This window comes from Acomys russatus, chromosome 10 (assembly GCF_903995435.1).
Source record: "Acomys russatus chromosome 10, mAcoRus1.1, whole genome shotgun sequence".
Classification (NCBI taxonomy): Eukaryota; Metazoa; Chordata; class Mammalia; order Rodentia; family Muridae; genus Acomys; species Acomys russatus.
In genome coordinates this window covers 67,837,008-67,859,713 of record NC_067146.1, presented here as the reverse complement: position 1 = coordinate 67,859,713, position 22,706 = coordinate 67,837,008, and the positions used below count along the sequence as shown (strand labels likewise).

At 44.5% G+C, this 22,706-nt stretch overlaps 2 protein-coding genes across 2 annotated transcripts in view; one reads left to right on the top strand and one right to left on the bottom strand.

The window, feature by feature from the left end:
- Window positions 1-4,545: 4,545 nt before the first annotated feature.
- Fkbp14 (FKBP prolyl isomerase 14) lies at window positions 4,546-17,529 on the bottom strand. The gene is made up of 4 exons (XM_051152341.1): window positions 17,254-17,529; window positions 13,942-14,093; window positions 11,225-11,352; window positions 4,546-4,769 (listed from the first exon to the last, which is right to left on the bottom strand). The coding sequence occupies exons 1-4, from the start codon at window positions 17,448-17,450 to the stop codon at window positions 4,611-4,613; spliced, it is 636 nt and encodes a 211-aa protein (XP_051008298.1). The 5' UTR covers window positions 17,451-17,529; the 3' UTR covers window positions 4,546-4,610.
- Window positions 17,530-19,571: 2,042 nt separating this feature from the next.
- Window positions 19,572-22,706, top strand: part of Plekha8 (pleckstrin homology domain containing A8) — a 49,926-nt gene continuing 46,791 nt past the window's right edge. Inside the window, exon 1 of the mRNA XM_051152336.1 lies at window positions 19,572-19,705. Coding sequence (XP_051008293.1) covers window positions 19,666-19,705 — 40 coding nt within the window. The 5' untranslated portion in view covers window positions 19,572-19,665. The remainder of the gene's footprint in view (window positions 19,706-22,706) is intronic.

Here is a 22,706-nt window from a genome sequence, read left to right as displayed (position 1 = left end):
AGCTTGGTGGCAGGATAGCACTGTACAAAGCACGGTATAAGTGTTTGGCTAGGCATGCACATCTAAAGTTATGGCTGACAATTAAGATTGCAATTCAAGCTAAAGCAGGTAATTTTTTGTAAAAAAAACAAAGCAAAAGGTCCCGTTTTCAAAAGTTCTTTGTAACCTTTTTATTGGTTCTTTATGACTTCCACATCATGCACCCCAACCGACTCATCTCCCCATCCTCCCATATCGTCCGTCTTGCAACCTCCCCACAAAAGAAAACAGAACTGGGAAAAAAAAAATCTTGCCCTGCAAGCTGGTGTATCACACAGTATCCACCCTCTACTCTTGCAACATGGCCCCAAAAGAAAACAATAAGGAAAGAAAGAGGAAGAAAGAAGGAAAGGACAAAAGAAAGCTATCTCACCATGGAAGCTCCAGTGCGTCACACAGTGTATCTTTTTGCCCAAACAACTTTACTTACAAATGCTCATTTCAAGAGGTCTGGTTTGAGAGCTCTGGCTTCTGCTACACCATCAGTACCTGATCCTCACTGGGATGCCTCCTCTTGGATACCCTATTGTTGTCCTGTGCCATGGAGATCCTGCAGCTTCGGTTCTGTGGGACTGGCCCCTTCACATGCTCCAGCAGTTCACAGATGGCGTAGATGTTGGGGTGGGCCAGCTCAAAATCTGAACCTGGGTAGTAGCAGAGTTGGTTAGCCCAACACTCTCCTGGGCCTGCACCACCAGGGCCAGCTCTCCCACTTTGCCCAAGTGAGGGATGTAGCAGCTGGCAACAGACAGACGCACCAGGCTGGCTCTCTCCTGCCCACACCACCAGGGCCAGGTCTCTAGCACTGCCCAGGCAAAGATGCAGGGCTCTCCTGAGTGTTGCAGCTAGCGAGGGGTGGGGACAGCTCTCCCTCCTGCCACAGGTGGCAAGGGGCAGGGCCAGCTCTCACAGGCTCATGGTGGGGAGTGTTGAGGGGTGCTCTCCTGAGTGCTGCAGCCAGTGAGGCGTCAGCATGGCCCCAGGCAGCAGCCGTGACCAGGGACACCTGCATGACCTTTGGCAATTACATAGGCCAGGGACATAGACAAAGACCCCCCACTGCTGCAGGACCATGTACCCAGACATGGCCCTCTAACACAGCATGGGCCAGGACATCATATGGCCATCAGTGGCAGCACAGGTTACTCACCTCAGGCTGTTCCTCACCACCCTCACGTCTCCAGTTCTGCCTCCCTTAATGGTGGACAAACCCTTCTGTTTCTCTTTCCCTCCCATCACTCTACCATATTCTTGTTCACCATAGTGGTACCAGAGCCTCTGGGTGTCTTCTGCCTATGTAGTGGCAGGCTGGGGGACGAAGCCGAGGAGCCAAAAAGACCACTTTCAACTGCTCTGTATCTCTGGAAAAGAAGTTATTTTCCCCCAGGGTTTTCATGACAGTGCTAATTAAAAAATAAAATAAAACGTGAAAGGAATTCCACCCCCCTCAAAACATGTCATCAAATCAGCTCCTCCTCCGAGTTTTCAAACACTAAAAATCCCTCAGTTTCCAGCCTCCAAGCCCTCACACACTCACACACTCACACCCCCCCACCACACACACACACCCACACACACCCCATACACCACATACACACACAACACACATATACACCACACACACACAGAACACATACACACATAACACATACACACACAATCCCCACCCCCACACACACACACACTGTTCAGTTCTGTAGAGCTCAAGCAAGCAGAACTCTAAACAGGACCTGAAAAAGTATAGTTCATTTGCACAAGAAACAATCTAGACAGTTAGTTGCTTCATTTGAAGCAGAAATCATTGTTTCTTGTTATTTGTGCAAACCTAGCATTCTGTGCAACCACATAAGGCATTTGATGACACTGATTTCCTCAATAGACAGAAATCATGTCCATCTGCTACACACCCAATAACGTGACAGATGTAAGCCACAGTGACAGCGCCCACCCTCCTCTCTTCCCCTACCCATAAGCCCTGTGTGAAATTCACTACCAACCACTGTCCTTAATGCTGAAGGTTTACTGCCAATCGGAACCAACATCTTTCTGGACAAACCACAATAGACCAGGTGCTCAGAGGCCTGTCCATCACTCTGTCCATCTCCTGCTACTGTCCACCTTTTGTACTCTGTCATGAAACCTAGAATACAATTTGAGAGGAACCATGGGTGTGGGTCATGGCTTAGCATGCAGAGGGCTCAATCCTCAGCATTGGGGGGAAGGGCTGCAAAACTGCTTTAATCTTGTTCTTTTTTCATAAAATCAGATTTGAGGGGACGAATAAGGGTGAGCACCTGCCCTGAACATCTGGGCTTCTAAAGTTCAGCTCCCCAGAACCCAATTTAAAAAAAAAAAGGTGGGCAATGTGGCTTATGTCTAACCCCGCTGCATGGAAGGCAGATACTGGAACCCCTGGAACAAGATGCCTAGCTAAAACGAAGAGCTTCAGGTTCAGCAAGACCGTGCCTCCAAGCATTAGGGGGACAAATCCAGGAAGACGCATGCACTGCACACACATCTGTGCCCCCACATATGTGAAAACACACACACAAACACCACACACATGTACACATGTGAAACGTTTTTCACAAAATGAATTTTCCCTCAAATAAACTTTATTTTCAAAAAGAGTATCACAATAGACATAGGAATGTAAATATGACACATAGAACAGTTATGAGTCAAATTACATATGTGTGAAGTCACAGTTGGTGTTTGGTTATTCCCACTAATGGGAGGGTGCAAAGGTATTGCTAAAGGAAAAAAAAAGGCAGATGGCTAAAGCAACCATTATCTATGTGTATGTCTCCCTTTCACATATCTGTTTGTAGGTTTAGCTGAGAACTGGTATAAATTCATGTGATTGAATAATCAAGATTCTATCTCCTTCCTTGCTCCAGCGCAGATGGTGGTAGCAGCCTTGGTGCAAAGCAGCCTTCAAGACACACCACTGTCTGTCCATGACACTCACAGGGCTTCTCACAACCTCCCCAGGTTCAGAAAAATTCCAGCGGTGACAAACATTTTACAGTTATACCCAACATCCTCAAGAGCAGGTCTTAGAGTATGTTCTTCCCGTTAACATGTTTTGGTGAGGAAAAAGTTAATGCATAATTAGTGAAGCAATCTAATTTTTACAAACAGAAAGTGACAGGAATGGGAGAAATACTACATACGCCTGAGCCCTCTCACTGGTCACCAGGAGGGTGACTGAGGCAATTCAAAGCTAATGCGAGACTATTCTGTAAAAACAGACCTTCCTGAATCTTAAGGAGAGGTGTGCTTGGTCAGGAAGAGACAGAGACTGTCTGTAGAGGTAAACATGCTCAAGGAAATGGGGCCCAAGAGATACATGCAAACTCGTTGCTTCCCCATTGGCAGGGAAGTGAAGACTGACCTCTTGGGGGACTGAAGATACTTTGCAGCCTAACCACCAAGGCTGGGCGTGTCAGGCAATCTCTGAACAGCCCTTCTCAGTGACAAAGAACTGCCATAAGACCCAGCAGCTTCCCATGGCTGTCAGAACAGCACTGCTCAGGCAAAGTATACTTGGTACATTTTTATAATCCTCAATGGAGAACTGGGAGTTGAAGATAAAAGCCAATTTGATTAAAATCAATTTAAAAATAGAATTAGTAGGCATTTACGAAAGCCAATTTGACATAGGATGATAAAATTCAATTTTCAAGTACACAATAAGCAAGTATTGATGGCAGTTGTTATTGGTTGCCCTCATTTTTGGGGAGTCAGAAATGGGGAAAGTCTAGTTGATGTACTAAATTTTCTCAAGATTCAGTGTTACTGCAGGTAATATACACTAGCTATAAATGTTATGTATTGAAGAACCAGAAGGCTAACCTGGTAGCCTTGAAAGTAAACACTCTTATTTATAACTCTGTCTTGCCTACCATATTTTGATGCATCGATTACAAGGAAACAAACACACAAATTATTTGCTGGCCTTATTTTAATAGGTCATTAGCCACTAGGAAGTCTCTGCAGAATGTGTCAATGTGCACCTGTTCATGAGTTGCTAACTCTATTATTCACCCAACACTGCCTATCTCCACAGTGAGGCCAACGCTTCTAAGGAATGACGCCCACCATATGCCCCCTGCCTTCAAGCAGGGACTCCAAGGCAGGCAAAGGAAAAAAAAAACTACTTCACCCAACAACTATAACATGAAAATGGCAAGCCTTGGACTTTTGTAGAAGCCTTCAAGTATGCCGGTACCCTAACTTTGAGAAAACAGCAGGAGGCAGAAGTACAGGGCGCTGACTTGGGCTGCTCTGTTCATATGCTGTGGCCTGCTTCCTGCTGTAGGATGTTACCATTAGAAGGAAGCATGCCAGACAAGCTTCTGTGTGAGCACGGACAGGGCCCAGAAGTCCTCTCTCAAAGACAACTGTTTCTTCCCAATAACTTACTAGAAAGATATGGCTATTTACAAAGTTTCTAGAGTTCCTTAAATAGAAAATAATATAAAACTAAAAAACAAAAAAGCAAACACTTGTCTAAAGGTGCCACCTTCCCTTTAGAAATGAATGATACTAAGATGGCGGGCGATTCCCTACAATTCGTCATGCACATATGTAAACTCTCTGGCAGATATAAATCCATCTTTGTCTTCATCTTCTTTATCAAAGATATCCTCCACCAAAGCATCATGGTGACTTTCATTCACCACTGCGCCGTGCTTCTCAAACTCCTTCTTTAAGTATATTTTAACCTACAAAATAACAGCTCTCGTTAACAGCTGGCTCTCATTAGTAATCCACACTGCATCACTGCAAGGACATAGAGCAAGTACAAAATAACTCTGTGACCCACTCCTAAAGGAATTAAAACAAACTCTGCTTTACAGCTATGTTGGAGACACCAAGCATAATGCAAATATAATATAGACCCAAAAAAAATATGCCTATACACACATACACACACACACATATAATCTTTGCATCAAATATAAGCTTTTCATTAAGACCTACTACCTGTCCTTTTGCCTTTTAAAAATGTGTGTGTGTGTGTGTGTGTGTGTGTGTGTGTGTGTTTGTGTGTGTGTGTGTGTGTGTAGACCAGAGGTTGACACTGGGTAACCCCCTTCATCACTCTTCCCTCATTGTTTGAAATGTCGTCTCTAACTGAACGTGCAGCTCACTGACTGCCACTCTAGCTGGCTAATAGTAAAACCTAGGGAGTTCTCTGTCTCTACCTCCCCAGGGCTGGGACTATGGCATGCACTACCGCACTCTGCTTCTTGCATGGTGCTAGGGACCCCAGTTCAGGGCCTCATGCTCACACTCCACACACATCTCCTCAGCCTGTTTGCTTGTTTGAAGCTGGATTCACTTTTATTCTTATAACTTTGCATTAAGAAGCCCACATCTCATTTAAGAATTTGTTTTCCGCAGCCCATTGGGTGTATTTACATGTGCTACCTTGTGTGGGGTTGTGCATGCATGCATGTGTGTATTCATGTATGTTGAGGCCAGAAGCCCACCTCAGATGAGGACTGCCTCACAGCTGGTTTTCTGAGAGCCACGTCTCTCACCTGGAACTTGATGAGTAGGCCATTCTGACTGCCTGTCTCCACCTGCCAGCTCTGAGCTTATACATACACACGGCCACGCTCAACTTTCCCCACCCTGGATTCCGGGTCTGGAACTTGGGTCATCGTCCTAGAATGGCAAGCACTTCTCTGACAGCCATCTCCTCAGCTCCCGTTTGTAAGCATTTTTAATTCCTAGACTATACACTAATATTCTCTGACTCGAACTTGTATTTGCTACTGTTCTTCAAGTGTGAAAAGGGTTTCCTCATTAACTCCACACAGTGCAGTCAGTCCCACTGAGAGAGCACTGTGTGTGAAGTCTTAAAGTCACAGTAGTGGCCAACAGGATCAGACAGACCTGCTCACTGCAGGATGCCTACAGCAAAGGTACTCCTCCACTCACTGAAGAGTGACAGAGGGTGCAAGTGATATGAAATTTCAATTTTTATTTTGGTGTTTTATTCAATGCGGCTTTTAAATTGTGTGCTATACTGCTTTAATTGAAAATAAAAATGTAGGATGCTTTAAAGATATGGGGGGCAACGTTTTAAAATGTTGCAAGAATTAACATAACTTTTAAAGTGTGTAAATATGTCATACATATAGCATTTTTTCTGCTAGGCTTGGCTAATATTTTCACAGCATTATACTAAAACTACTGACAAATATACTTTAAAGAAATTATTAGCATCATAAATTCTTCAAGAAGTCTGTGATATCTTATTTTTTTTAAATATTATTTTAAAGTTTAATTTGTACAAGAGGAAAATCTGCTGGGCGTGGTGGCACATGCCTTTAGTCCCAGCACTTGGGAGGCAAAGGCAGGTGGATCGCTGTGAGTTCGAGGCCAGCCTGGTCTACAAAGTGAGTCCAGGACAGCCAAGGCTACACAACAACAATAATAAATAAATAAATAAATAAATAGATAGATAGATAGATAGATAGATAAATAGATAAATAGATAAAAAAATAAATAAGAAGAAAATCCTTTCTAAAGATATATTTTATTTTTATGAGAGTTTGCCTGCAAGTTTGTATAGCCACCATGTGCATACCTGGTGCTCATAGAGGTTTAAAAAGAAAAAGGCATCAGGCAGCAAGTCAGCTGGAACTTGAGTTACTGACAGCTGTGAGCCATGTGGGTGCTTGGAATTGAACCTGGGTTCTCTGAAAGAGCACTGAATCATCTCTCTAGCTCCAAGAGGAACATTCTTATGAACTGGTTTTTTAAAAATATGTATGTATATCTTTTTGGACATGCGATGATCTTAAGCAAGTTATGCTACATGTTTCCTAGCTTACTTGAAAGCTATAATTCACTTTGCTGAAACTAAGAGGTAAATGTGTAACAAGAAGTACTATGCTGCCAGACATGGTAGTGCATGCCTTTGATGCCAGCAGAAACAGGCGGATCCCTGAGTTCAAAGCCAGCCTGGGCTACATAGTGAGTTTCGGTCAGCCAGGACTACAAGGAGAAATCCTATCTCAGAAAATAAAACAAAACAAAACAAAACAAAATATTATACTAATCAAAAGCTAATAGTTTTAAAACATATATACATTCTATACAATATGTAATACATATATATATATATCAGAAAATATTCTTAGAAAGGCTCTAAGCTTTTATAATCAAGACGTTTAAAACAATTATGTGCTAGAATTAAATCAGGTAAAGAAAAATGTACTTTTTTGGGAAAAAAATATAACACGCTTGACAGAAGCAACTTTTCTTTTATATTTGTGCTCCCTTCAAGTCTGTCCGGGGGCGGATTTCTCAGGGGTTCACTACAGAAGTAACTCCCTCTATTTCCTCCCCTTGCCTTTCACCTCTTTTCTCTCATCAAATCCTCCCACTGATCATTTGGTTCCAATTTCCAAAGTCTGCTTAACCATAGAAAGCTCAGCCGACCACTGCCTGCCACAGGCTACACTCAGGGAGTCAGATCTACAGGGTACAAGGTCACGGTCCGTAGGTTCTACCATGCTCCATGAAGGGGCAGCAACCCACTGGAGCGCCGTGAAGACAAGGCATCCATTCCAATGGGCATAATTCACATGCTAATATTATGACCCAGCATATATGGAAACTTATTTTGAAAGCCATAATCCATTTGAGACAACTACAAATTTTTCTACTTTTGGATCCCCAAAACATGTGTATAGATGCCTCAAATCTATGTTTTTCTGAACCTGTCTTGAAACAAACCAAGTAGAGACAAGGGCTTAAGTTCACTGAATGCTTGCATAACAGTTGTAAAAACTATTTTGTGACTTCCAACATCCTCCTGAGAGACAGCTTGCAAGTTATTTCTGGCTTTCTTTCAATAGACATTTCTCCAACATTCACTGCAAATAACCAGAGCTTTGTCAAAGCGCCTGCTAGGGAATGCGGCTTTCTCTGATAGAATAAATAAGCAAACAAAGCGGTGTTAGCAGCATGGCCGATGGTGTGAGTGGCCACTGGGTCCAGCTGTCCTGCGGTTGTGTTCCTCCGCCAGCTGGGCTCAGTAGCGCATACTGCCTGCTTGCACTTGACGGATGGCTGCTTTTGGACACATTGATTTTCATTTCTAAGAAGAGTGAGAATTCCAGACATCCTAAAATAAGAGTAGAGTCTCCATTTTTATGAGCAGAAAGAACTGTGTACTTGGTTGTGACAGGCCACACCAGGACAGCATAATCAGGACCCTGTAAACTTAAAAACCAAAGCAGGGCCTTATGGGTGCCTACTACAGTTTCTATTGTCTTTATAAGTACAGTCAAGGTTGTGGGGAGATGGTCCAGTGGCTAAGACCACTTTCTGTATAAGCATGAGAGCTTAAGTTCAAATGTCCAGCACTGTAAAAAGTGCCTGTGCCTGTAACTCCAGCTGTGGGGAGAGGGAATAGGGAGAGGCCAAGAGCTCTCTAGCCAGCCAGCTTAGCCAAAGTGGCTCAGTGAGCATCTCAAGGCAATAAGGCAGAGTAAGGGAAGACACCCAGTGTCCTGCTCGTCTGGCTTCTGCGTGTACACTCATGAGTATACACACTTCCATGCATGCACCACACATACAAACCACACACATAAAAACATATCTAACCAAAAAGCTGCTTCCAGTTCCCCAGGGATCACTTAAGATGCAACGCAAGCTGTGTCATCATTTGCTGTGATGTCCCCAGGCCACCAGTTTAGACCAGTGATCTCTGGTGTTTAGGCAAATCACCCAATCTCTGACGTGTAAGCATGTGCTGTTTATTTAGGGCTAAGTGATATAATGCAATTGGAAGAAAAGTAAGGAGGGGAGGGGTAAAGAGGAGGAAAAAGGTTATTGTAGAGATTCATGGCGACCCATTCTCAGGATATGCTCTGTGAATGAAGAAACTGCTACTAAATAGTATGTGTTAGGATTCTGCTTCCATCCTCCTACCTGTGACATCACTGCCTACCTGCCATGGGGGCGTGGCCCTGCCCAGTATATGAAAGGACAGACTCTCCTTGTGGCTCCCTCCCTCCCTCTTTTACTCTTCCCTTCTCTTTCTCTGTCTCTGTGCCCCTCCCCCCTTCTCTCTCTCTCTCTCTCTCTCTCCCTCTCTCTGTCTGTCTTTGGGGTACCCCCCTTCCTTCTCTCCCCATGCTCATTTAATAAACTCCTCATCTAATATAATATATACTGCCTGGCAGCTGGTATCTTATTATTTCATATCTTATATTAATCATAAATGTATGTATATTTTCCCTACCTTTTGTGTAAGAAAAAGTGAACCGATGATATATATTTGCCTAAACACCAGGAAAATGCATTAGAAACTAATAAAGCTGGAAAGGGTGCGGGGATCCAGTGAGAGACAAAGACGACATGGGCATAATAAATACTTTTTTTCCTTTTATGAGGTGCTGAGGATTCATCTCAGAGCCTTACACATTTTTTGTTTGTTTGTTTGTTTCTATTTTGTTTCTCAAGACAGGGTTTCTCTGTGTGTAGCCTTGGCTGTCCTGGACTTGCTTTGTACACCTGGCTGGCCTCAAACTCACAGAGATCCACCTGCCTCTACCTTCTGAGTGCTGGCATTAAAGGCGTGCGCCACCACCACCTGACTGAGCCTTGCCCATTCTAAGGAAATGTTTGGCCACTGAGTTACATGCCCAGTCCAAGACTTCTTCATATATATTAATTTTTAACAGTTGATTTTTTTAAGTCATGAGAATATATTATATAATTTTTTTAGTGAGAGAGAATTACAATCTATCTTGGATAGAGGGGAGAGGACAACTGTTAATGCCACAATGTATGAAAACCCAGTGCTTAGGAAGCTGAGGCAGGAGGTTCACAAAGTGGAGGCATGCCTAGACAACACAGGGAGATCTCCTCTCAGTCAAAGCAATACACAACAAAACACAACTGCAAAGAAACAAACCCACTAGTGTCAATCAAGATCCCTTGGTTTCCGGTAACTTTGTTTGAGAACCATCACTTCCTGGCTCTTAGTGTGAAACTCACCCAAACATTAAAAATGACTGAGCAGGGATGAAGAGATGGCTCCGCCATTAAAGGCTAGGCTCACAACCGAAAGCATCAAAAAATAACTGAGCATCCACCTGGTCATGGCAGACTGAGGAATGGTAAGAACTGTAGGGTTTGTGTCAACCTCCACTTCTTTCTCCACAAAAGCCATTGGTGGCTATAAATGCTTGAGACATGGAGAAGCCCTCTTCTTCCTCCTACTCCCCATGTCATGCCTTCAGATGGTTGAGGAAGGTCCCTCTGTGGAAAATCCAGAAATCCCTCCTCCAGGGGCTAATGTCAATGCAAACTGCTTGTTGGAGAGTGCAAGGAAACACACTCAACAGTCTGCCACTTTGAATGGAAATTATCCCTGTGAGAGACTTCTCAGGACTTGCATGTTTCCCATACAGTCAGAACTGACATGAGAAACACGAACATTTCTAAGATGCAAAGGTGAAGATGAGACACAGTCAACAGGAAGCCTAGGTGAGAAGGGAGGCGGCCAGAGACTGAAGACGCCCTCAGCCAGTACAGCTCTCCCCTAAGCAACGATTTCCTACAAAAAAAAGAGGGGGGGGGGCAACTTTCAAAGTATTTTAGGAAAAGCTGTAAATATTTTTTCCTAAATAAAATTTTGCTGGGCATGGTGGCACATGCCTTTAATCCCAGGACTAGGGAGGCAGAGGCAGGTGGAACACAGTGAGTTCGAGGCCAACCTGGTCTACAAAGTGAGTCTAGGGCAGCCAAGGCTACACAGAGAAACCCCATCTCGAAAAAAACAAAATAAAAATAAAATTTCCTTATTACTCATTTATTCTTTAAGAACTATGTATAGTATATTTTATCACTTTCTTTCCCAATCTCCAACTGGTCCCTGATTCCCTCCCTCCACCCAATTTCATGTTCTTTCTCTCCTTTAAAAAAGAAAAAAAAAAAAAAAAAAGCCACTCAAAACTATAAGGTCTGGTTTGTGTTGGCCACTGCACTCCTGAGCATGGGACCTGCCCTGGAGTGTGGTTGACACACCCACTGTCACCCCATGGCAGAAAACTTATGTTCTTTCTCCCAGCACCTAATGCATTTATAATAGGATGACCTTAAAGTAAAAGTAGGAGAAAAACCGTGTAGAGGCAGAAGGTGGGGTCACCTCGTGCTTAGAGAGTCTCCAGTCGTCATTGAGGTCCATGTCCTGAAATGACTCGTGGGACCTTGGGCCATTTCGAATTTCCAGGAGGTCAATGTTGAATATCAGTGTGCTCTCTGGGGGGATTTTACCTGAAATGAGGAGATGGGAAATGTTATACTTAGACGATCTAAAAATATTCAAAACAAAATCAATTATGGTAAAACAGACATTTTAACTATATTAAATGAAGATGCTCTCTACAATTGTCACAGATGGTGGAAATCACTTTACCCCAGAAAGAAAAACAGAAGAAAAGAAGGAATAACCCAAACCGGCAGAACAAAAATACTGCTTTGGGGTAGTAACAAAACACATGCACAGGTGTATATGCAGATGTTCCTAACATCCTTGTCGCTAACTTTCAAATATAATTAAGGCCCTTCGTGTTATTTGTCAAGGATGACTTTTAAAGGGCTTTGAGTAATTCTGACTTAATCACATTACAAGAGATTTACTAATTTAGATCAGAAAGTTGGGTGTCATTGCTGCATTAACCACTGGGAGGCAGTACATAATAGTGTGAGCTCTGTCAACACGTTGCATAATTCAAGTTCACATCTGTCACCTCTAGGCCTCAGGGCCTTCCTTATCTGTAAAATGATCGATAATTTTCTACCTTTGGCATCCATAGGAAAGATAAAGGGGGTAAACCCCATGCAAAAAATAAAACCCCTGGGTTATTCTTAACAAATAGTAGGTGCCGGATATGTTACTGAGATATAATTTTCTTATGGATTTTAAAAATAATAAAGGGAAATGCAATTTTTTCAATAACTTAGGATACCCCCTGACATAGGGCTATATGCATTTGTTGAGTCATTTCATCAGACAAGGGAAATTTAAATGTACTTCTGAAAGGGAAAATAGCAAATCCTTAAAAAGAGTTTAAAAAAAAAAAAAAAGCGTTAAAATCTGGGGGTACAAACAAAAAAAGCCCAGCTAATAATCAAAGAAACAAAGAACAAACCTTTCTTGGAATTTGGAGCCTTTTTTTTTTTTTTCAAACCTGCTTTCTCATAACTCTATTGGTTATACAAGTCTTATGCCTCTGTTTCCTCAGAGTTCTATGGAAGGGTAGTAAGTTTCTAAGAGAAAAACACTCACAATGTGAGCCAGCGCTTACCATTGCCGACGGAGACAGGAAAGGGGCATGCACTAGCTCGGTGGGAAAGCTGGCATCTTTCCAAGGAGGCATGCAAGCATGTACTAAAATACTACAGAATTAGTGGTAAATACATATTAGAAGAATTAGCTTCATGTCATCGAAGGAAATTACTCAGATTTAGCTCTCCGCATGCTGTGAAGTAAAGCTGAGTTAAATAAGTCACGGACTACTACTGCTGTTGCTACTCCGCACATAAAGTTAACAGTGAAGGGCCAGGGGCATGAGAAGGAGAGAGATTATATCTAGGCATTAGGGAAACCTTTCTTTTGTAACAAAACTTCAATTAGAATTTAATTTGTTTAATAAGCAAGCCTGTAGACTATGCTTGATAGCTAGTTCTACTTTGGAGTACATCACATTCCTGTGCAGCACTTAGCCTCCCTAGGGAACCCCGCAAAGAATTAGATCCCTGCTTTGTCAATGGTCACGCCTAGCTGGAAAATGCTCTGAGGTCTATTTACACCACAGCAGAAGGGTTCCCTGTCTGCTTCTGATGACGTCTTTACCATTTTTTTTCCTTCACTGTATAAGCACTACATTTTTTCCTTCACAGAGAATTTGGAAGATAGAATCAAAAATGAATGCCCAGTACACTATGAATATTTTATTTGCTACGACCCACTTTCTATGTGGATAATACTCCCTCTTATATTCACAGGGAAAGCTAGACATACAGAAAATCCATTTGCCACTTTTATACCCCATGTGTAATTTTTGCAAATGGGATTTTTAATAAGTGAGCTACATCTTATCTGGCTAGCTTCTGATTGTAACACACTCAAGTTGGCTCTACCTGTGTGAGTAACAACACAGTGGTAGACATCCTGGCTTACAACCCTCTGTCTTCAGATCTGGTCAACAGCTTAGATCAGACTCCCAGGGAAGAAACTACATCTGGGGCCAGCTGATAAGCATCCCAAACAGCCTTTGGAGAGCTGCATGAGTTCAGTTTAGGTGCCAGGTGTCTGTGTCTCGGAACAAATTGGCATGAAAACTGTGTGGACCAGCCAGCCTACTTGTAACACTGACAGAATTATTTTGAATTCAAGTCAATGCATTCTTTTATAAACTGTTGTGCTGGCCAGTGGTGGTGCAGACTTTTAATCCCAGCCACTCACAAAACAGAGTCAGGCAGATCTCTGAGTTAGAAGGCCAGTCTGCTTTACAGAGCAAGTTCCAGGACAGTCAGGGCTACCCAGAGAAACTCCATTTTGAAAAATCAAAATAAATAAATACAATTAAAAGAAACCATCAAAAACTTTACACATATGCATAAAAGCAAGGATGAAAGGACTCCCGGTGAGTGGTATGGTGTGGGAGACTTCCTGGCTGTAAACCATACACAGCCATACATCAAGCCATATCCAAAGACCTATATTCCAAACGTCCAAATCATCAAGACCCTTTTGTTGGATGGCCTTTCTTCTTGCATTGTTACGGTGAGTCGGTGGGCTTCCTTTGGGGAGGGAGGAAAGGTTTGAGATGCACAGCAATGATGGTGACAGGACGGTACCTTTTCCTTCTTTGCCATAGGCCAGGGCAGGAGGAATAGTGAGCTTTCTCTTCTCTCCCACACACATTCCCTTCAGGCCTTGGTCCCAGCCTTTGAGAGCCTCCAGGATGCCCAGGGTGAACCAGATGGGCTGGCCATTGTTATGTTTGTGACTGCCAGGAAGAAAACATAAGCGGATATTAAAAGTTTTTCTTTTCTTTTGTTTTTGTTTTTGTTTTTGTTTTTTTTTTTTTTTGTTGTTGTTGTTGTTTACCACTAGGAATGAATTGAAGCCGGAGACCTATGCATCTTACTGGGTAAGCACTCTATCTTAGTGATATTTTTAGTGACTTAAAAACAAAGATCATTACTGTGCTTCATTTTTTTTTTCTACCCATCACTGGTTACGCTTATGAACTTAGAAATTGAAGAAAATAGCAATTCTTGGATTGGAAACATACACACCCAAGTCGACGTCATAGCGATTCAATTCCCTGACTACCTTTTTTTTTTTTATGCAAAATTCATAAATTGAGTCAGCTTGAGGACAGAAGAAATAGCAAAAAGAAAAAAATTTAACTTGAACATGTACTTTAAATCAAGTGTTATTGCAAAGCTGCCTCTTAACCCCAATGGCAATCCTATTGAAAATTGTCTCCAGGGTTTGATCCTCTGTCCCTTAGCCCACAAGGAGCTCAAACCCACAGAAGTTATGTAGAACCTAATGAATACATTAAATCATCTTTAGATAATACATGCTGTAATGTAAATGCTATATAAATGGTTATTATACTGGAGAATGACAATGCAACGTCTTCACGCATTTAATACCTACATTTACCCCCAATCAACAGACATAGAGCCTGCAGACAGCTATTCCAGTATTAGCCTTTGTATGGAAAAAACGGAAGCTAAGTATACTAGTGCCTGACCTCATATGTACCTAACCCCTAAGTTCCAGGTTGATGACAAAGCCATACTTTCCTAGACAGGCAACATCTTGAGTTTAAGAAGGATGACAAAAGCCCAGGAGAATTTCTGCTGACACGTGAAGGTCCATTTACATCAGCCATAGGGACAAGAGTAGCTTACTTCCTGTGTACGAGCCTTTGGGATGTGCAGTTTACTGATGGTCCTGATACATGGAAAAGGCTGCTTTTCACCCTAAATCTCCACTCACCCCAGAACCTCTCCAAAGATCTACTATGGGGCTACTCAGAGAATCCTGGAGAAGTAGCAGCCTCTCAAGTTCTGGAGAGGAAAGAACAGTCTAGGTGTCCAGGCGCCCTGAGAGACTAGCACAGTTCAACTACTGGGGAGCTGAGGATTGCTAGGCAGTTAATTCCTTTCTATTAGAAGGGTGTCCTACTTCAGGATAACTTGTAAAACATCTTTGTGCTAAGTTTATGGGTATCGTGGCCACAAAATCTGGGTAAATGACAATCTGTGGTTGTTGTTCTAGACAGGCTTTCTCTATGTGGCCCTGGCTGTCCTAGAACTCACTCTGTGGACCAGGCTGGGCTCAAACTCAGGGATCTGCCTGCCTCTACCTCCCAATGCTAAGAATAAAGGCATGCACCACTACTGCCCAGGCATTCCTTCTTCTTCTTCTTCTTCTTTTTCTTCTTCTTCTTCTTCTTCTTCTTTTTTTTTTTTTTTTTTTTTTTTTTTTTTTTTTTTTCTGTATGGTCCCTCATAATCATGGGGGTGGGGGGAGAACAGAGAAGCAGCAGTCACTCTTACTAACTACATTTTGGCCAAATTTCTTATTACGGCTAAACTAGTCATCATACAGGGGCTGCCTCTGGCAACACAAGACACTCCTTGCAGACTCATTCAATGATATTTCTTCATTATCATTCTCTCTCGTTAGCCAGGCCTAAGAGGTTAGGTTGAAGGCTATATGCCAACAGCCCCTTCACCAAGGGGCAGGACACTAGCTACACTGCTACAAAATGTCCCCATGGGGTTTTGGCCCTGAGATGAAAAAGAACTTGGGCTAGATAGGAAAGAGATCTAACGGAAAGCAATAATGTAACTGAAATGTTCTAGTGTGACGTCACAGGATTGGTTACTATCTCCCAGGCACTGGCCTTTACCCAGAGGGCCAAAGCTATGACAAACTGATTTGGGAACCTTTTACCAGAGCAGACAGTGTTTGGAGAGGGCTGCCATTCACAACACTCATGTCTCACAGCAGTGTATTAAAACAAAAACAAATCTAAGGGTCTAAGATGAGCTAAAGCTTCAGGCTTCGCGCATATCACTCCCCCAGTTGCATGGTCCCCGGGCTGCTGCTCTGCCTTGATCTTCTCCACTCATCACTTGCAAGGCTGTTGTGTTATGAACTCCCTCTTTCCCGCATGTCCCCCCCCCCCAATTCACATCCCCACACAGTTGGTCACAGACTCCCCCCCCCCCCCCCCGCCCCCCGCCTTGCTTTGTCTGGGCTCTGAACATTCTGCACTCGCCATCAATGGAGTCCTTTCTTATCTTCCTCCTCCCTGCACATGGTGTGCTGCTGGAGGACCAGATCTTGTTTTTTTGTAAACTTCGCATGTGCAGGACCTGAGATGTGGCTTCATGGGCTGGATGAATGAACCGATGCAGGATGCAGGCATCCTGAAGGTGAACTTTCGAAATGCGCTTGGTAAGTACTTTCAGAACGGACATCACTACACCTGTGAATGTCACTTGCCGAATCTGTTTATAGAAGAGAAACGCTAGTCTAGAACACCTGGAAATCCTTCTACCGATGACTCCTATAGCCACAGCTGACTGTCTAGAAGAAAGAGATGACTTCCAAACGATGCTTTGACCAAAGTGCCACCTGCCAGAAAGCTAAACAGCTCAGTGAAACAGCATTTGTGTATCTTTTAGAAGCAAGCAAACAGATGATTTTGAGTTTTGCTCTTGAAGGAAGATGACACATTTTAATATCGCTTATGCCCAAGCAAAAGGGTAATCAGCTATTTTATCGAAGGAACGAAGTGTAAGACAGAAAATTCTGTTAAGACTTTTCTACTTACTACTTAATTATAATTTAAGTATTCCTGTGAAACTTCAAATACTCTAGATCTAACTTTATAAAGAATGAAACTATAAGGAAATTAATTAATCAAGACTACATGTTTCCAGAATATCCTTTCAAGGCCTTATTTTGTAGAACTGGCTTTTGTTAATTTTCTTTCTCCAAAGGGAAACAGGTGTTTCAGGGTTTTTTTTTTTTTTTTTTTTTTTTTTAGAGGTAAAGGAGCTGTTAGCTTTACTGTAGGAGGGCGGGTGTAAATGGGTGGGTCCTTTATCCTTTGCCTGCTAGGCATGATTACTTACGTGGAGTGAAACAGGGAACCGTCTTTCTCTAAATAGCCCTCGTAGTGGACCAGCATCAGATCCCCTCCTTTGGTCTTGCGATGGCAGAGGAAAGGCTTCTGGAGGACTTCGATTTTCACTTCTGGCTCTGGGATCAGAGCTCCACTCAAAGCCGTGACCCACAGTGTCAGGATCGCGTTCCACAAGAAAAACCTCATGTTACCTAAGCAGAGAAAGGGATCCCGGCTTCATATAGTTAAAAATGTGCCGAAAGCGGACGATAGCTTCGGGCAAGTACAGGACTCCCTCCTAACCCTCCCAGGAAGACGTGGCACTTTTACTACCAACTTTCTCACAAGCAAAGCTGGCGAACTCACCCTCAAGTGTTAAAACTCCACCCCTAGCTGATTGGCTCTGATAAAGAGGCTGCTTGGCAAGAGCGGCCTTCTACTGGCTGGCCGTGCTGCCCTTCAGCCGCCTCTCCAGCCAATGGTGCTGCAACAATGTGGTGCTTTGGTGAGGGGGGGGCTCACAGCGGGGTTCCGCTACTCCTCTTAGTCCTAGAGCCTGCAGATTAAGGACTTCTCCCACTTTGGGAGAGCAGCTGCGTGCAAAGCTAACGGGAAGCTCCAGGGGGTGAGGGAGGCTTTGCTTCCGTGAAGAACTCTAGCTGAGGGGAAAAAAAAAAGAAAAAAGAAAAAAAAAAAAAAAAAAAAAAAAAAAGAAAGAAAGAAAGAAAGAAAGAAAGAAAAAAGAAAAAAGAGTCTGGGGCCAGGGTGACATTTGGGTTTTGGGGAAGACCAAATACAGAGAGCACCCCCTCCAGGATGCTTCAAACAAAGGCTCAGAACTACAGTTTACTGAAAACATAAACTCTAAGGACTTTCAAGGATGTTTTAATGTTCACAAAGCACATTCTGGTGGAAGAGCCTAACTTCACGTGGTTATTCCACGCTCCCCCCCCCCGTTCCCCCTCCCGCGCCAGTGTGGATGGTGCCTTAGGGCTTCCATTCCTGGTTTAAAACATCATGGCCCATAGCAACTTGGGAAGGAAAGGATTTTTATCGATTACACTTCTGTATCACACAGTCCATCATCCAGGCAAGTCAGGCAGGACCTCAGGGCAGGAATCTGGGAGCAGAAACTGAAACAGAGGCCTTGGCAAAGTGCTGCTTATCCGCTTGCTCAGCCGGTACCCAAGGACGGCACCCACCAGGGACGGTTCACAGCTCTTCTTTCTAAAGCACTCTAGTTTATATCAAGTCGTATAAAACTAGCCCAGAGATAAGTTTAAAAAAAAATGCTTAAGGTCACTTGGCCGAAAAGAATGTGTGTGTGCTCCGCCTTTCAGACTAGGCCTGACTTCATTCTGCAAACATGGTTGTCACCGAGACTGCAAAATAATTCGAGTGATCTTGGTGTAGAGTAAATAATGGCTAAGGATGTCTCTCTTTAAAGAAGAAACGGCATTCGTGTTTAAGAACTATACAGCTTAAAGCTCCTAGTTCTACACGGCTGCCCATCGGAGCGGATTAAAAAGAAACTGGAAATCACCGAAAGATGAACTCGAGATTAAAACGAACAGGGCACTAAGCAAGGTAAGCCATTCAGATAAATAAATTTCATTATTTACTAAACCTGTCAACCTTACATTAATGAGGCAGGGGGATGCCCACACTTTAGCCCTTCAGAGCGCATTTCCCTGACGCTAACATTTGGGTTGTTTCCTGTGCTCCTTTCTCAACCTTCTCTTTCCATTGAGGCCGTAATCAACACGTTTTGGTTTTTTGTTTGTTTGTTTGTTTTTGCTAAAAATCCTGACAACAGTGCATTTTCACACTTTCGTGTGGAGAAGCTTGTGAAAGGTCTGGAGATTGTAATTTTTAACAGGACTACAGGTGAAGTCAACGCTTCCAGTCAAGAGGCCCAGCAGTGCATCCGGAAACGCACCACACACTTGCCTCACCCGAGGATTCCCGGCAACAACCCCGATCTTTCTACACTGACAACCCTGAAATAGAGAACCGGGACTCCTGGAGACTAGAATCCAGGGGTGACCCGTTACCCGCCTCCGCCTCTGAGCCCCTCCCGCCAGCCCCACGGCGCCGCAGCCAAACCCCGGCGTGGATTTGGGAGCGTGCGCGCGGCGCACTGGGCATGCGCGAGCGCGCCGGGGGCGGACGCTGGCGGCTCAGTGGCCGCTGTAAGGGCACCGGCGATCGCCGCCGCCTCGGGGCCGCGCCTCCCTCGGCCGGCTCTGACGGCCGCTCCGCCCCGTCCACACCGACCGCGCCAGGCGCAGGCGCAGACCCCCGACCCCGAAGGAGCTGCTCCCCCGACTGCTGTCGCGGTGACCCCGCCCCCGGGCCCAGGATGTGAGGCCGGCCGGGTATCCCCGCGGCGGGCCGGGGCGGTGAGGGGCCCGCGGGCGCCATGGAGGGCGTGCTGTACAAATGGACCAACTACCTGAGCGGTGAGTGCCGGCCTCGGTGTGTGCGGTGCGCCGCCGCCTCGCAGCCCGGACCGAGATTGGGGTACCGGGTGCAACCGGCAGCCCGGGCCCGCAGCGGAGGTCCAACCCTAATCTCGCGCACTGGGCGGGGGGCGGCCTCGCCTGGGCCGCAGCCCAGCTTGCAGGGTGCCGAGTGAGTCGTAGCGGCCCCTGGAATTCTAGAGTCTCCATTCTGACTCTCTTCCCTATACACCTTCAGGGTCATCCCCCTGCAGACCGAGGTAGCGGAGCACTAGCTTCTCAGTCCAGCCCCGAAGTGTGCGCTGGCGTTTGGCATTTTCTCTCCGAACATTTCTTTTGTTTCAGAACTCTTGTCATAAAAATGAATGCCGATATTAGCCACCCGTGTCCTTGTCTTGCCCAACACAATAGCTTAAAATAGCACCCTGCCCCCCCCCCCCCCTTCTAGCTCTTGGGAGCACTTTTCAACTAGCCAGAAGTTAGAACTCTTCCTCGGCTTTGAAGATAGTTCTCAATGAGCATTGATTTCGTCCGGCCAGACCTTATTTTAATGATCTGTGCCGGGTGCGGTTTTTAAAGTTAAACTTTTTTTTTTATTATGGAAAATGTCGGTGGGAATGCAGAAACCAGAAACACTCCCAGCTACACTTGGAGTTTCCCTAACCTTTTGATGAGACAGATCTGTTGTAAGGACAGATGTATGTGACTGGGAAGAGCTGACACTGTAGCTTTGAGGAAGTCCCAGCACCACCTTTCAGGCGGAAGTGCACCTGTCAGCATGTACCTGAAATCTCTCTCCGGAGTAGTGGAGTAGTTAGCACCTGGTTACTCATTTTTCCATTAATCACTAGCAGAGGGAGTGATGGGAAATGCTTTCCTTAAGACCAGGCCTTCATTTCAAGGATCTTAAGTGACGTCAGCAGAGGAGTGAGGGTAGGTGCGGATAACTCAAAGCTGGGCTTCAGTTTGTTGAATGCCTGAAGCTGATCAGCATGCTGCTTATCTGAGAGAGGGCTGGACTAGGCCGTCCTTTTGAGATTGTCCTAAACTCTAAGACATAGGTATGTATCTTGATTGCAAACCTTGAGTCAACTTCACCCCTCTCTGTCACCCTACTCTGCAGAACACTTTCTTCTCCTGCCCCACCTTAATTGTCTTCTTCCTTTCGTTTTTTTTTTTTTTTTTTTTTTTTTTTTTTTTGGTGGGGGGGAAGGGTTGTTTGTTTGTTTGGTTTGGTTTTTGTTTTTGTTTTTGTTTTTGAGACAGGGTTTCTCTGTGTAGCCTTGGCTGTCCTGGAACTCACTCTGTAGCCCAGGCTGGCCTCGAACTCAGAGACCTGCCTGCCTCTGCCTCTGCCTCCTGAGTGCTGGAATTAAAGGTGTGCGCCACCATAAACTACCTGCCTTCCCCTCCTCTTTTTGTATGGAAATTTTTGGTAGTAAAATGCTTCCCACCCTCCCCATCTTCTGTACCGTTCATTTTACCAACATTTCTCCAGCAGTCGTTGGTGGTTGGATACCGTCTGTTTGGATGTCGGCTGACAGGCCGTTCGCTGTTCAGTGAAGGCTGTCCTACCGCTGGCTACTCTTGTGGATATGCTTAGAATTGTGGGTCGGCCAATTGCCTTTCCTTAGGAAACGGACTTACTTTGGAAGAGAATGGCGCTAGCTTAGGAAGATCCCGCGGGTCTCTGTTCCCTCTGCCCTCCTTGGCTTGTTGGTCTTCCACGGGGAGCTGCTGGAAAGTGAATGGGAGCTTCGATGGAGACACTACTGTTTGTTTTCCTTCTGGAGCTTTTGCTTTTAAGCTACGATTTTCTTAGTTCTTTGAGAATGTCGGACAGTCTGTCTTGCTCTTGTTCATCTCTCTTCCCCAACTCCCCCTCTCTCCACCCTCTCCACCTTCACTCCACACCCAACTTGAAGTCCTCCGCCCCTTCTGTCTCCTCCATCTCCTCCAGCTAGCGTTGCTCAAATACTCTTGGGAGTGGGGCCTGCCAAGGATCACACCATTAAAGATAACTGTCCCTCTCCCAGCAACTATCAAATGGCAGGAGCCCCTCCTTGATGCTGGGATTCTCTCTGGCTTGAGCTTGCACAAGTCTCATGCGTGTTGTCACAATCGCTGGGTGCGCATGTGCAACCATGCTGTAGAAAACACTTGTTTCCTTGATGCTATCTACCACCCCGGGATCTTACAATCTTTTCACCTACTCTTCCACTAAGATCCCTGAGCCTCGAGAGTAGGATGTGATATGTTTGTTCCATTTCGGACTGAGCCCTCCACGGCCTCTTATTCTCTGCACATCTACAGTGATGAGAAACGTCTCTGACAAGTATTAAGCATGCGCTGATCTACGGGTATAGAAATAAGCCATCAGAAGTTGGTTTAATGCTTCGTCTGTGCAGCACAGTAACAGCATCGGGCTCTCCTTTTGGAGCTATCACACGTTCTTGACCCTGTTAACAGTGCCAGGAGTGGGTTTCATTTCATAGAGCAGGCTTTAGATCCAGTCGGAAAGTGGTGAGCTATGTCTGAATTGTTCATGCAGCTGTGTACCAATGGGCATATCTTATCAAGCCAGTCGATACTGTGGCCGGTAGGGGTCACAGCTGAGTGATATTGATGATCGTTTCTTTCCCCTACTAGCAGGCATAGTACCTTCCAGCCCTAGGAAAGCTAGCCAATTAGGGATGACGCGAGTACCAGTTTGATTACTCTGTGTTCTATGCCTCAAATATGTGGTGTATAAAGCTTTCTTTAAAAGCTGTTTTTGCTTATAGTTTGCATATAGTTACTTGAAAATACATATTCCTGTCAGAGGTTTCTTTCCTTCTGAATTTTTCTCCAAAAGAGCTCATAACCTATCCCTTTTACGTAGCTTATGTATTTACGCTTATGAAAAGCTTAATAGAAAGTTCTAGGTGTCTGGCACAGGATGCGGTGGTACATACCTTTAATCCCAGCACTGGGGAGACAGAAGCAGGCAATTCTTTTAGAC

What these genes read in the sequence shown, in the direction of transcription:
- Fkbp14 (XM_051152341.1), bottom strand. Translation starts at nt 17,450, where the DNA reads ATGAGGTTTTTCTTGTGGAACGCGATCCTGACACTGTGGGTCACGGCT. An exon ending in GGTTCCCTGTTTCACTCCAC is followed by an intron (nt 14,094 to 17,253) that starts GTAAGTAATCAT and finishes TCTTCCTGGCAG; the next exon opens with TCACAAACATAACAATGGCC. An exon ending in GGAGACTCTCTAAGCACGAG is followed by an intron (nt 4,770 to 11,224) that starts GTGACCCCACCT and finishes GTTATTTTGTAG; the next exon opens with GTTAAAATATACTTAAAGAA.